At 40.3% G+C, this 14,952-nt stretch overlaps 1 protein-coding gene across 1 annotated transcript; it reads right to left on the bottom strand.

Moving 5' to 3' along the window:
• Positions 1–5,727: 5,727 nt before the first annotated feature.
• On the bottom strand, positions 5,728–6,684 carry LOC103732112 (olfactory receptor 52D1-like). The gene has a single exon (XM_008830624.1). It carries the CDS (start codon positions 6,682–6,684, stop codon positions 5,728–5,730), a length of 957 nt encoding a protein of 318 aa, XP_008828846.1.
• Between the last annotated feature and the right edge of the window lie 8,268 nt (positions 6,685–14,952).

The raw sequence follows: 14,952 nt of genomic DNA, 5'->3' as shown, positions 1-14,952 counted from the left end.
TGCCTACTGAGATGATCATGTGGTTCTTGGTTTTGAGTCTATTCATGTGATTTGACATTTATTGACTTATGTATATTGAACCATCCCTGCATCTCTGGAATAAAGCTGACTTGATCATGGTGGATGATCTATTTGAAGTGTGTCTGTATGTGGTTTGTAAGTATTTTGTTGAGAATTCTTGCCTTTTTTTCATTAAGGATATGGTCTATAGTTTTCTTTCTTGGTTGTATCTTTCTTTACCTGGCTTTGGTATGAGAGTGATGCTGGCTTTATAGAAGGAATTTGGAAGTTCTCCCTTCATTTCTATATTTTTGGATAAATTAAGTAGTATTGGATGTAGATCTTCTTTAAATGTCTGATAGAATTCTGCTGTAAATTCATCTGGTCCTGGGTTTTTTTAAACAAGTTTTTTTTTTTTTATTACTGTTTCAATTTCCTTATGTGATATGGGTCTGTTTAAGCTGATGATCTCTTCTTGGTTTAGTTTTGGTTGTTCCCATGCTTTTAGATACCTGTCCATTTCTTTTAGTTTTTCAAATTTAGTGGCATATAGATTTTAAAGTATTCCGTTATAATGTTTTTCTTTTGGTTAACTGGGCTAGTGGTCATCAATCTTGTTTATCTTTTCAAAGAACCAGCTCTTGGATTAGTTGATTCTTTGTATTGTTTCCTTTGTTTCTATTTCTTTAATTTCTGCTCTGATTTTTCTTACTTCTTGTCTGCTGGGTTTGGGTTTCATTTGCTGTTGCTTTTCAAGTGTCTTGAGTTACAATGTTAAGGCATTTATTTGTATTCTTCCTGATTTTTTTTTTTCATGTAGGCACTTAGGGCTATAAATGTCCCTCTAAGTACTGCTTTCAATGTGCCCCAGAGGTTTTGTTGTGTTGTATTATCTTTTTCATTTAGTTCCAGGAATACTTTTATTTCTTTCTTCATTTCTCCTTTGACCCATTCATCATTCAGGAGTGTGCTGTTTAATATCCATGTGTTCCTGTAGTTAGTAGTGTTTCTTCCAGCATTGATTTTAAGATTTATTACATTGTGGTCTGATAGAATGCATAGAATTGTTCCATTCTTTTTGTATTTTTTGAGGTTTGTTTTGTGCCCCAGTATATGGTCAGTTTTGGAGAAAGTTCCATGGGGTGCTGAATGGAAAGTATGTTCTTTGATGCTTGGATGCAATACTCAGTAGATGTCTGTTAGGCCCATTTGATGTATGGTATTGTTAATTCAAATGTCTCTCTGTTAATTCTCTGTCCTGTTGACCTGTCTAATGGAGACAATGGGGTATTGAAGTTCCTCACTATTAATGAGTTGGGATTAATCTATGTCTTAAAGTCCTGTAGTACTGTTTTTATGAAGTTGGGTGCAGTAGAGTTTGGAGAATATATGTTCATGATTGTAATACCTTCTTGGTCAATTGTTCCTCTGATCAGAATGAAGTGGCCCTCTTTATCTCTTCTGATTAGTTTTAAAGTCTTTTCTGTCAGATATTAAAATTTCAATGCCGGATTTTTTTTCTTAGTACCATGCCCTGTGTTATCTCTAGGGGGTTCTCATTGTACTCCTCTAGAGGACTCATGGTACATGGTGGGGATATATTATTTTGATTTTTCATGTTATCGCATTTTCTCTGTGACTTTGACATATGGATTTCTTTTGTAGATTCTGGTTCTTGTGTGAGACTCAAGCCTTCCTTTGTTGAGTTTAGATCTGCTTCTTTTATAAACGTTATGTGCCTTTGTGGTTTGCTTGTAGGGCGTGAAAAGCTGGTTGGTCTAGGCTTCAGGTTCTCTCTTTTGATTTTATATTGGAGTGGCCAAATTGTTTTCATCTTGCTGCTCATGAGGTCCCCCAGAGGCCCAAATCAGATGAGGATCAGATGCTCTCAGGCTTTCTTCTAAGGTCTGGATCCTTCCAGGAAAGATGCTGGCCTTAGGAATTTGAGGGCTGGGCTGGCCTGGCCTGGGGATGCAAAGGGATGCTGGCTCCCAGGGATGGAAAGGGAGACGGGGGTGAGAAGATGCCCCAGGGTTCCTGGGGACTACGGGAGGAATTGGGTTGGTGTGGATGCAAAGGATCAGGAAGCAGTGGGGATTCTGGGCTAAGAGGTCAGTCCACAGGTCTGGGGTATCATGGCAAGAAATGGGCCAGTGCCCCTGCTAAGAGGACAGATGGAGTGGTGGAGCTGGGAGGGTGAATGAGGCTGGGGGAGTCAAGGCACAGTGGACACAGCCAAACTTATCCAGGCAAGCTACTGGTTCCAGGAATCTGTGGGTCTGGGCCTCCTAGAGATGCAAAGGGAGGTGGGGACTAGAGGGAGGAATTGACTTGGTCTGGATGCAAAGGATCAGAAAGCAGTAGAGAGTTTGGGCCAAGAGGTCAGTACAGAGGTCTGTGGTGCCAAGACAGAAAATGTGCCAGTCCCCCTGCTAGGAGGAGAGATGAGGGGGGAGCTGGGAGGGTGAATGTGGCTGGGGGAGTCAGGGCGCAGTGGGCACAGCAGCCAAACCTACGCAGGCAAGCTGCTGGCTCCAGCCAAACAGAAAAACTTTTGCTTCTAAACCATTAAGGAAATATGTTCCCAATTATTAATTGACCACTAAGCCAACATAGAGACTGAGTGGGTATATGTGATAAAAATTGATGTTGTAGACTTAATTCAGAAATCACTAAGTAGGCCATCATAGGAACAATGACAGCAACAAATAGCAGCAAAGCAAAAGGCAGGGGGTTGGGGCAGAGAGGGGGATCTGATGTCTGGAGTTAATTCCTTAGTATAGAGAGGACTTCCTTTATGGTGGTGTATTTTATTGTATTTCATCCACATTTCTTTTTTTCAAGGATAAAATTTTTAATTACTTCCAAAAAGAACAAGTTCAAGAGATCTACTGTACAATGTAGTGACTATAGTTGGTAGGACTATATTATGCATCTGAAAATTGCTGAGTCGATGGTACCTTCACCACAAGTTAATGGTAGATATGTGAGGTGATGCGGAAAGAAAATAGCTTTGTTTAATAACTTGATAATGAATACATATTTCAAAATATCATACTGAACAGCATAAGTGAATGTAATTTATAAAATAAACTAATTTATTATTTTTATACTTATTCCCTACATGTAATTGCACTCATGAGATGCAATGCCTGCAAAGGTCAGAAGAGGGCATCGACTTCTCTGGAGTTACAGAAGGTTGTTAGCTGCCATGTGGGTGCTAGGATTAGAACCTTGGTCCTCTGCAAGAGCAGTCAGTGTTATTAACTGCTAAGTCATTTCTTCAGCCCCAAATGAATATAATCAGAAATATATTTTACTTACCCATTCTTTGAAAATTTCGTACATGTGTACCATGTATTTTGATCCTGTCTACTGATCTTGTATAGGCAGCCACAGCAGTTATGAGTTCCTGAGTATGAAGGCCCTTTCACGTCCAGAAGACATGATTTCACAGCAGTGTTCCTTAACCTACAGTTCTCAGAATTTTCTGTCTCCTCTTCCCAATGTTCCCTGAGACTCACCGGGAAGAAGTGGAATAGACTATGGTACAGTTGGCCCATTTGGTGCTGAGTACTCCACAGTCCTTTATTCTCTGTTCTTTGACTATTGTGAATCTTTAATCAACATCTACTGTACTGTGTTACTTTTTTGTAATTGTCAATTTGTGGGACCCTGCATTGTAAATCTACTGGAACCATATTTACAACACCTCTAATGAACTCGTCCTGCCTCAGCCTCCACAGTGTTTGGACTACAGTTGAACATTACTATTACTGTGCCCTGCTAATGAATTATTTTTCAGTTAAGGTACATATACTGTTTCATTCAACATGTTGCTAATGCCCACATCACAGACTATGTTATAGTGTGAGCAACTTTTACATGCACTGGGAAAAAAAAAAAAATCTTGTGTGATTCACTTTACTGAGATAAGTTTTTCATTCTAGTGTTTTGGTTACAGTTCCTTGGATGTGACTATTTGTAAAATGTATTAATTATCAACAGAAAAATTTTCTTTATTTATATTGGTATGTATGTTACTTTTCTGTTGCTGTGATAAGACATCAGGAGCAAGGCGTCTTACAGGAAGATGAATTTACTGGGCTTATGGGTCCAGAGGGATAAGAGTCCATCATGGTGGGGAAGCATGGCAGGAGGCAGCTGGTGCAGAAAACCGAACACTGACATCTTCGAGTAGACACAGGAAGCAGAGAACACAAACTCAAAGTTGGGCAAGGCTATAAACTCTCAAAGTGATGCATTTCCTCTAGCGTGGCCATATCTCCTAAAATTTCCATGATCCTCCGCCAAAAGTGCTGTCAACTGAACAAGTGTTCAAATACTTGGCGTCCATGGGGGTCAAGTCACATTTTAACCACTACATGGTAGGTATTTATTTTCTTTTAGGTATCTAGGGTTAGATTGATTTCATTATCAGTAACTTATGTTTTAGGAAAATAGACTACAAACAATTTTCCTAAGTAGTTAACAACTTACATTTTGATGAGCAATATTTGAAAATTCTAGCTCCACCAAACCTGCATGCACGTTATGCTCATTTCACTCACTGTTCTGCATTGCATTTCCTGATGTCTGATGGTATTGCACATCTTCATGTGCCATTTGCCCTCTATGTGTCTTTTACTGATATCCAGCACAAGTTTTTGTTACATAGAAAAAAAGGAAAGTGGACCATACACAAGAAAAAATACGAGAAGATAATGTCCTTGAGGACAATCAAGCAATGGGTTTACTAAACCAATAATTTCTGCCAGGTATTTTAAATACATTAAAAAATTAAAGAAAAGCATGTCTAAAGATTGAAAAGAAGATATAAGATAACCTTATTACCAAAGAGATAGCAGTAAGAGATAGACAAAGACCTATATACTTTTTTTCAGTTTACTTTGGGATTAAAGAATGATTTCTTTTTCCTTTTTTATTGAATTTCTGCAAATTTTCATACGATCATATGCAGATCCTTGCCCATATCTGCATCTCCCTTGATAACCCTCACCAAATTTCCTGCATGCTAATATATATGTATATTATATATTGTATAAATAAACACATGGCTATATTGAGAAAAGACTACACCCTGCTATGGCAGTATGTGTTCATCCATGTTCATTGCTGTACTAGGCAAGATTGTTTGCACATACGCACTAATTCAGTTAGTCCTCATCACAATTCCCAAAGCTAGGCATTATCATTATCCTTATCGATTTTTCATTCCATATGAAAGCGACTTTGCTTGCCATAGAAAGATAAGCTCCAAGCAGAAAGCTAAGTGAAGGAGACCACACTCAGATCCAAGCACAGATTTCAGACCTGTGTGCAGGTGCTTTAGACCTATGTCTAGAGCTTTAGAATTTAGATCTAAATTGACTCTGGATGCCTTTTAAAAAATTTGGCCTCTGTTTTTTTCATATTGTCCAAGTAGAATATTCCAACCACAAGATGCAGTGTTTTCTATGTTTATTTGGTACATTTTGTCTCCTTCTGAGGTGACAAAACAAATGTAATCTTCTATCTGTGCAACTAAGAATAGTCCCCAGAACATCTAAATAATATCTTTAACAAATCCCATTCACCTGACCCATCTCTTCCTTCAAACATTTCTTCTCCTATCTTGCCACCACATCACAGGTCTTCATCCACATACATTGATTTTGATGTTTATTCCACTCATATATTTTACCATCTTCAGCTTCTGCTTGGAGCTCATGCCAAGCCCTTCCCCAGGTGAAACATTCTCAGAAGCCGACCCCGAATCTCCTTGGTTCTAGCTCCATAGATAACGGGATTGAGCACAGGAGGTACCAGAACATAGAGGTTAGCCAGGAAGATGTGCACATGCTTGGGCACTCTGTTGTGACCAAAACGATGGGTGAGGAAAGAGAAGAAGGCAGGTGTGTAGAAAACCAGGATGACACCAAGGTGAGAGCCACAGGTACTCAGAGCTTTGTGCCTGGCATCACGTGATGGAAGACGGAAGACAGCACGGAGGATGAAGCCATAGGAGATGGCGATGAGGATGGAATCCAGACCCACAGCTAGCAGAGCCATAGTCAGCCCATAGATGACATTGACAGTGATGTTGGCACAGGCCAGTCGAGCAATGCCCATATGCTCACAGTATGTGTGAGCCATGACACGGTGACCGCAGTAGGGCAGTCGCCTCAGCAAGAAGACAAGGGGGGACACAACAGTCACACTACGGAATATCCCAGCAAAGCCAATCTGGCCTATGACAGTGTGGTTGAGGATAACTGTGTATCTCAACGGGTTGCAGATAGCCACGTATCTATCAAAGGCCATGGCCAGAAGAACTGAGGACTCCAATGCATAGATGGAATGGATGCAAAACATCTGGGCTAGGCATCCGCTAAAGGAGATCTCTCCAGCCTGTAGCCATAAAATGGCAAGTGTTTTGGGCACAGTGGTGGAGCTGAGAGCCAGGTCCGTGAGAGAGAGAAGGCAGAGGAAGAGGTACATGGGTGCATGGAGAGCTCTGTCTGTGCTGATGATGAGGATGAGGGCAGCGTTGCCCAGGAGTGCTACCAGATATGCAGTACAAAATGGGATTGAAATCCAGATGTGAAAAGACTCCAGTCCTGGGATGCCTGTCAGGAAGAGTGTTGTTGGGAGACCATTGTCACTCATGTTGGAAGCTGACATCCTTGACCAAAGATGGGCACTCTTCAGTGTGGAATGGCACATCTGCCCTAGAGCATCAGGTATGTCGTTGATTCACCTAAAATAATGACCTTTCTATGAAAAACTCTTTTTAAACTGGGAAAATATTTATTTTGTTAACTAGGTCAAGAGAAGGTGGTCACATAAAATATAGTTTTGTTTTCTTTCCTGTGCTTACCAATGGAGGTAATGGATTTAAAGTCCCAAGCACCAAGCCAGGCGTTTATTCACCGAATTAATCAACCCTTTTTGATTTGTCTCTTACCACATCCTGCATATAATTTGCTTGTCTCGTTTCCACACATAACTGAGGAAACTTCTTGGTTCGTTTTCTAGTTTATGCCAACCAAATGCCCAGAGACATAGCTTTCTTTGCAGTCTTCTGTTTTTTTCTTTTTTTGAATTTCCCTTTCTAACCTAGTTCTTAGTTAACTTTTGATTTTATTTCCTTCACTACAAAATCCTCTTGTGTTGAGAACATCTTTGTGCCATTCTGATCTCTACCTTGCCCACTGATGCAAATGATACCCAGGTCTTTGTCAACATTCACCAAAACAATTAACTGAAAATTCATAGCAACATGCCACTGTCAATTTGGCGTAGTACTGGTATGCTTTATTGTCTTCTGTATTTGTAAATTATCTACCTAACTAGATTTCAAATAGCTTCTTTTTATATCAAATGCCAGCCAACCTGAATATATTCACCTGATTCATGACTGTCTACAGTAATTTAGGCATAGAATACATCAAACATGCTAGATGTGGAGAGTACTTCTATCCACTACTACTGTAAAGCCAGCTCATGTTCCTGCGAGCCAACCAGGGCAATAGCTAGATGTGACCACCAAACGAGCATGCCAGGTGCTGGTAGAGTCAGATGCTGGAAGACAGAGGATGATCTCATGATGACAGCAACAAAGATATCCAGGAACTTTAAAATTATATATATATATATTTGTAGAATAACTTGCATTGTATACATTTTCCTTTTAACATATCTTGTATAGCTGCAAATATGATTTTCTGGGTGTCAAGATAGAGGAACTTTGATTCAGACACATGGGTGTCATATGGTCATTTCAAATCTCTGAGTAGTTTTAAATAATATAGAGACATGATTCTGGAATCCCAGTCTCTGTTCATCTACCTCTTTACTTTCAGACATTAGGTGAATCCACAATCTTACTTTTTCTCATGCCTAACTGAAAACGAAAATTCTTGTCTTATCTCTCTCAAATATATTTTGTCCCTGAAGAAAGAGTAAAGTAATAGAATTAAAAATTCCAGCACTGGAAGCAGCGCGCTCCCACCCTCATGAACCCCTTGCCATACAATAGCACAACCAAATAGTAGAGAGTAAGATAATCATTCTCACTTCTGTCTCACCAGTGGAAAGTCAAAAGTTCACAAAAGTGAATGGATTAAATGCAGACCACAAAGCTCCTTACTGTCAGCCTTGAAATGAAATCAATTCTCAGGTCTTTCAGTTCAAACTTGAGTAGCTCACACCACTTGTCAATTTAGATGTCCAGTACTTGAATTTCTAACTTTTTGTTGCATGGTACTTTGTATACTATCAGTACTTAATTCTGATACCACTCCCTGTTTTAGAGAGATGAGATACAATCAGAGAGACCTTTTTATTTGTCTGAAGACTTTCTCTGACAATCACAGCTCCTAGCGGGAAAAACTTGGATGGTGAAATTTGAGGGTTATACTTCCTATGATGTTTTTACCAGTCTATTCTTGCCCCAAGAGATTATTTCAAATGTTTATTGTAAAGAGGCTGCTTTATGTGGATGTGGATTCTCAAAAGATGAAGTTTACATTTCAGGGAAGAGCTGGAAAAATACTGAGGTACAGTATCACTATATTCTGAATAGGGGCATACTACTGAAATTGTTCCACTCAGCCTTGTCATGAGTCATGATGATATAGGATATTTTTGAGTTTTGCCCCTTGTAGTTTTTGAGGTCATAATAATTAAATCCCAAATTCTTTGAATTTTTTAAGAGACTCTGATCTCAAGAACATACCTGTCACAGGCTGGGCGTGCTCAGGCTGAAGCTGTGGTGGGTTGCCATTTTGAGCATTGTCTGGTATGTGCAGCAGAAGAGCAGCACATGTGAGTGATGTGTACCTGCACGCAGTGAAAGCTGGGTCCTTTAGGCTGGGTGACTGTTTGGGAGGGAATTGATGGGTTTCCGTGTATAATCTGGTTTAAATATCTATCCTTCCTCAGTTTTATAGGTTTGTGGTAGGAGTAATTATGTATTGATTTGGGATAATCATGTTTAAAGCCCAGAGGACTTGCACTGGGGATTTTATCTATGGTGCTTAACTTTTAGGAAAATAACAAGAAGGACATGTCAAAATAAGAAATAAATGAGGGAAATTTACCATATGGAATTTACATGAAAAATATTGACATAAACACCTAGCAATTTTTATGTTTATCTTCTCTTTCTCTTTACCTTTTCTCTCTAACATTGTTCATGATACTGAATTCCTTATACACTACATGTCATGATGGTCTATGAACATACAGTGTCTTTAATGCCACGTGGCTAGGACTGACCACAGACGTGGTCTTTGTGTGTAATCTGAGTATACCTCCTCAGCTATTAGCCTTCATTTCACAAAATGCACTTTAAAGTTATTAATATTTTCAAGAACATGACAGTAAAGCTTTTAACTAAATCAGGGCCTTTGTGAGGGTGGGGCTGTATGTTGCTGCAGATTTTATACCTAAGAAACAAGCTCTAGGAGTGAGCCTCGTTGGTGATCTGGTTAGATTCCCCTTATATCTCTGGTACTGCAATAATGTTTAAGAAAAGAAAATCTTTGGTCTGGATGGAGACCCAACATTCCTACTAGGCAGGTCAATGAGCTGGCTAAGAGAACCATTCCTCCCTTGGGAAGAGAGGATCATTCACAGGAAGGCAGGCTCACCTTAAGTTGTGCTAGAGATAGGAGAAATAATTCACCTTTTAATGAGATAATGTACTTTTTCTTTCCAGAATTTCTAGCTCCTAATGAGGTAGGTCTCTGTGAGCTGTCATGAGACTCTATTGGATCTGCCCACCCTCCTGAGTACTGACTGAGGTGTATCTTTTCTCTATCTCTTTTCTAAGCATGCTTTCTGTAGGAAACACTAAATATTAGTGTTTTTCTTTCAAATCTTGTAAAACTTTTGGTTTGTGACAAGGATTTCTAATCTTTTAATTCCCCCCACATCCTATAGGAATTTTGTTTAAGAAAAGGCTCTGATGCGTTCTCAAACCTGATGGCCTGGGGCAGTGGAGCATTCCCCTCCCCCTCCCTTTTTGGTCAACTCTTTCCCCTTCCTTAGAGTGAATTCTTTTAAACTAACCAGGAAAGACTGTGCTATTAAACCCAGCCTATGGGAAAAAGGCACAGTACCTTTGCCTTAGGGATAAAAACCCATCAAGCGTCCAAAGGGTTGGGCATACTGGATCTGACTGACCTCACAACTCACCCTGTTGCAAACGTAAAAGCTGCCTTGCCAAGTTTCTTTCACTTTCTCCATTTGTTCTTTGTGTATTTTTAGTGGGGTTTATAGGACCTCATGTTTTATTTCTAACACTTTCCTCAAAACTCCTACAAATTCAGTCAGATAAAAACTAGCATAGAAATGGGGAAATGGGTAGGAGGACCCAACCCTTGCTGAAGAACTATTGGCAGTTGATAGCTGCTGCCTGAGGGAGAGTTGATATTTAAGGGAGTGACACTAGACAGGCTGAACAGGCTCCAGATGATGAACTCACACCAAGGGGCATCTGGGTACACAAACTTGACTCCATGGACTTTAACATGAATGACATAGTGCATGAAATCCTGTGGATGGGCTATAGGGGGTGCAGATGGGGGGTCTAAATAAAATTAAGATGTATTGTATGAAATATACAAAATTCAATAAAATATTTATTGAACAAAGAAGACATTGGACCTCGTTCTTTCTCTAAAGCTCTCCTCCTTGCCATGTGACTGTTTGTCCATTATGTGACTGACCACCACACTGGCTTAACTCAAATACGATGGCCCTTTCTCTTTCTCTGTTTCATCTTCTTCCTTAGCAGCTGCCAAGATTTACAGCTTGTCTGAACTGAGGTTTTTCTTTTAAACTCTAATAAAACTGTCCTTGAGATTCTGTCTGAGCCTGTTCTTAAATTCCCTGGTAACCTATGGTGACAACTGTGACTCTCCCAAACTTCTGGTAACATTAGTATAGAATCAGTATTAATGGATTATGACAGGAATAGCTCTGTTTTATTAATTTAATTCTTATAAGAATTACACTCTGAGAAAACTTCTTTAAATATAAATAAACAACACAGGCAACACTGTCATTATACATAGTTCGCAACTGCTAGAATCAGTTTTTTTCTCTGAGAACAAGTTCTGGTTATTTTAACCTTAAGTCAGGGTGTCCACAGAGGTAATCCAGATTCTAAAGGTTCCACTTCAGTGAGCTGGGGTGGTGATAGTGTGGTTTAAAGGAAGGGGTAAACAAAGCATAACAACACAAATTGATTCTATTAGAATCTATTGCTGTTATCCAAGATAAAACATTCATATGAGTGACATTGACAAATAGAAAGTCAGGCTTTTGTTGGTTACCTGTAGAGTTGATACAGCAGAAACTTCTGAAAAATGTAAACAGAAAATTAACTTTTTCAGATAACAAGATGCATGTAGCTAACATTGTAATCATAATCCTAATATAACAAGAAACTTAACGACTGATCTCTTCCAGCAGAGGTGGTTTATCTGACAGTTTAATCTTTGTTCTTCCATCAAATTAGCCCTTTGGCGTCTGGCCTGGTTAATCTTGGAGTCTGGCCTCTATTCTTTATAGAGTAATAAACAAGAAAGGGACAGTAACTGTATGTGAATGACCCATGGATCAGTATGTGGGTAGGCCACAGTGTAGTGACTCACTCTAGACTATAGCAAATAGACTCCTTAAAAGATATAGAGACTCATTATGAGAGAGAGAGAGAGAGAGAGAGAGAGAGAGAGAGAGAGGAGAGGAGAGAGAGACCTTGATTAGATTGGGCTTGCAGAACTGCATAGGACACAGTGGGAGCTTGATGTGGGTCATAGCAGGAGAGTTGCCACAGCCACATGTGGATGGCATCTGTCTCTCAGCATAATGCCTTCTAGTTTCCTTTTTCATATCTGTAAAGAAGAAAATTAGAGATTGGTTTTCCTTTAATAAAAATGGTGATGACACAGGAAATTTGGTTTCAACAGGAGTTTCAGCCTTTTGTAGCAGGTTTGTTTGGGCTCGCTCCGTTTTTAATGCTTTTGACTGGTTTTAAAGTTTTACTCTATTTTTACTTAACTCTGAGATTGGATCAAAATTTGAGGTCAGATTCTGAATTCATTGGTAGTTAAGAAGTTATCTTTATTTTAAAACTGAGAGACTGGCAGCTATGGATGTTACAAAACCAAAATGATGCTTCTTTGATTTAAGCAAAGTGTGTTTCTGGAACAAGTGGTGGATGAGCTGTATTATGAACTCCCAGCTTTATTTTTGCTTTATGATGCTGTGAGTTTCAGTATGTTGCTTTCTTCCAGCGTGTGATTACCATGGCCTCCTAGTCTCTTTGTGGTCACCCAGAGCCAGAGCAAAAGGTCTTGCTTTACACAAATGTATTTATAGAATATCACAGCCTATTTGGCATGGACATCCAACTCTTGTTCTATCAGTAAGACTTCATTTTGGGAAACTATGCAAAATCAGAAAGGAAGTAGAAACCATGATATAACTCAAACTCTAGACAACCTCTGAATGAAAAACTAGTCTCCTCAGGAATAGAGCAATTGCCATAGACTTTGCACAATGAATATTTATCTATCGTTTAATATACTCCATTGATATCTTCAGTATTTTTCAGGTAGTTGGGATCTCAGAAGATCTGGTTCAGATCCAAACAAATATGCACAAGACCTGTGCAAACCCAAGCCAGACAAAATCTTGGCATGGAGGAAAGAGGTAGGCCTGAAACCCCAGTCTTAGTCTACTTTGTCTCCAAATGTCCTTCAGTGTGGATCCATCCACTGGAGCCTGGTTAACCTACCAAGAGTCCCATACTTGAGAGAGTGTCTCTGTCTCTCCCAGGAGTCATCTGCTGCCATAGTTTACTTACATGGGGTTGGAGCTTCTTATCTCCCTCCTCATGACTATGCTGGGATTCTTTTCTAGTTTGAACTTGAACGAGACTTGTGCATACTGTCACCATTGCTATGAGTTCATATAAGTAACTGGCAACCTGTCTGGGGAACTCTGTTTCCTTATGCACATTCACCACCTCTGGCTCTTGCAATCTTTCCTCCCCTTCTTCCACAGTGATCCCTATGCATTGGGAAGTAGAAGTTTGATACAGATGTCCTATTCAGGAATAAGTACATAGAAGCTTCTTATTGTATATAAATATAAAATATAAAGAAATTAAAAGGAGTTACCCTATAAAGGGGAACATTGCCCCCACCAGATACTATAGGCTACAAATAAAATGGCCAATGCCAGGAGTGGACTCCCTCTTTTGAGGTTGTTGACCAGGAGTCCTATAGATCCTCAAACTTTGCTGGCCAATACCCTTGATCATGGTTACCCTCCAGAACTTGACAGTAAGACCCTATAGCTGAACACATGATATATATATGAGTTGTAGATGAACAAGGATATATCAAGCTGGTACTGACCAAAAAGCCTCACCTTTACTGGCTAGCTTTCATAGTGCTAGAAGATGCTATATATGCTATAGGAACAGAAAGGTAATCGTCAACCTTGCCCAGCTGTGAATACTGTGAGTGACAACTGGCCAAACAAGATCTGCCCACCTATGCAATAGTGGCATGAACATTACATAAGCAACCAACCACTTCCCAACTGGCTTTAAAGTCCCCTTCACAAAATGGAGTCCATAGCTGACATTGATATCAGGCCTAGGAACCTGTGGCTAGGTAGGTCACAGGTCATAGTGGAGTGTAGTAATACTACTATTATTCTGCTAAATGGATGTACTATTAAGCCAAGTCTTAATAACTTATTGTTATGCCAATAGATTCATGCATCTCTCATCTCTTACCACAGAAGCTTCCTCATGCGGCACATGGTGATTAACATGGAGCTGGAGACCTACAACTTGTCACAATGCAGAGAATAAGAGATTGCAGAGTGTTTAACCCTGACTAGGACACCTGTATCAAACCTCTGTCTCCCAAGGTTTATATTGCAGAAGATGGGTAGGAAGACTCTAAGGATTAGAAATGGTGGCTGACCACAAGGAAACAGCATTTTCCAGACAGCTGGTCAGTTAGTCACATGAACTCAAGTGATGGTGATAGCATGTACAAAACTTATGTAAACTCAAATCAAACAAAGTCTCGGCATAGAGAAGGGGAAGAAGGTAAGTGTGGAGAGCCACAGCCTCCGCCGCCATTACAAGATGGCGCCAGTATCCGGACCTTCTTAACAGTAAACATCCTGCTGCGCCCATAAGGGGCGTGCACAAGAGCCTGCTCTCCCTCGCCTCCTCCCGTGGCGTGATCTCCAGCAACCAATCCGCTTCTTATACGTCATAAATGGGACCTTTAGGGCATATATAAGCAACAGCTCTCCCACTTCTCGGCGTCTTCGGTCTTCATCCTTAGTATGCTATGTAAGAGGCTTATGAAATAAACTGCTGCAGAAGGATCCTGACTTGTCCTCCCGCGTCGTTCTTGCCGGCGAGACGGAAAGCGGTTGGGGACAGCTGGTGCTGAAACCCGGGAATCAACATCGCTGGCGCCGCCCGAAGACCCCTCCAATACAGGAGGAGGATTCAGAACTGCAGGTAGGTTCGGAGAGGTATGGATGTTATGGAGGTTGCTGGAATTCTAGAGGATCTCCAGGACAGCCTATCAGAAACCGAACGAAGTGAAAGGATGGGAGCACGTGCAAAAGAAAATAGGGCCCAAAGTGAAAATGGACCTCCCGGTAAGCCAGAGGAAGGCAGGGGAGAGAGCACTGTCGAAAAGGACGGAGCAAGAAACCAAGTAACAGGTTTTAGACAGGGAAGAAACTTACCAAAGGGGTATTTATACCCCACAAGGGAACTTGCTGCTCTGCAGTTAGAAGAGAGCAGTTTAAGCCCAGAAGAAGAGATAGAATTAGAAGAACAAGCAGCAAATTATGAAGAAAATAGATACAGGCCACTGGAATATAAGAACCCAGTGC

Source organism: Nannospalax galili, unplaced genomic scaffold, assembly GCF_000622305.1.
Source record: "Nannospalax galili isolate Female #2095 unplaced genomic scaffold, S.galili_v1.0 scaffold635, whole genome shotgun sequence".
Lineage (NCBI taxonomy): Eukaryota > Metazoa > Chordata > Mammalia > Rodentia > Spalacidae > Nannospalax > Nannospalax galili.
Note: the sequence above shows the minus strand (reverse complement) of the source record. Positions and strands in the feature narration are given on the sequence as shown.

Bases quoted from the DNA above. Each gene is read 5' to 3' on its own strand.
- LOC103732112 (XM_008830624.1), bottom strand. From the start codon at position 6,684: ATGTCAGCTTCCAACATGAGTGACAATGGTCTCCCAACAACACTCTTC.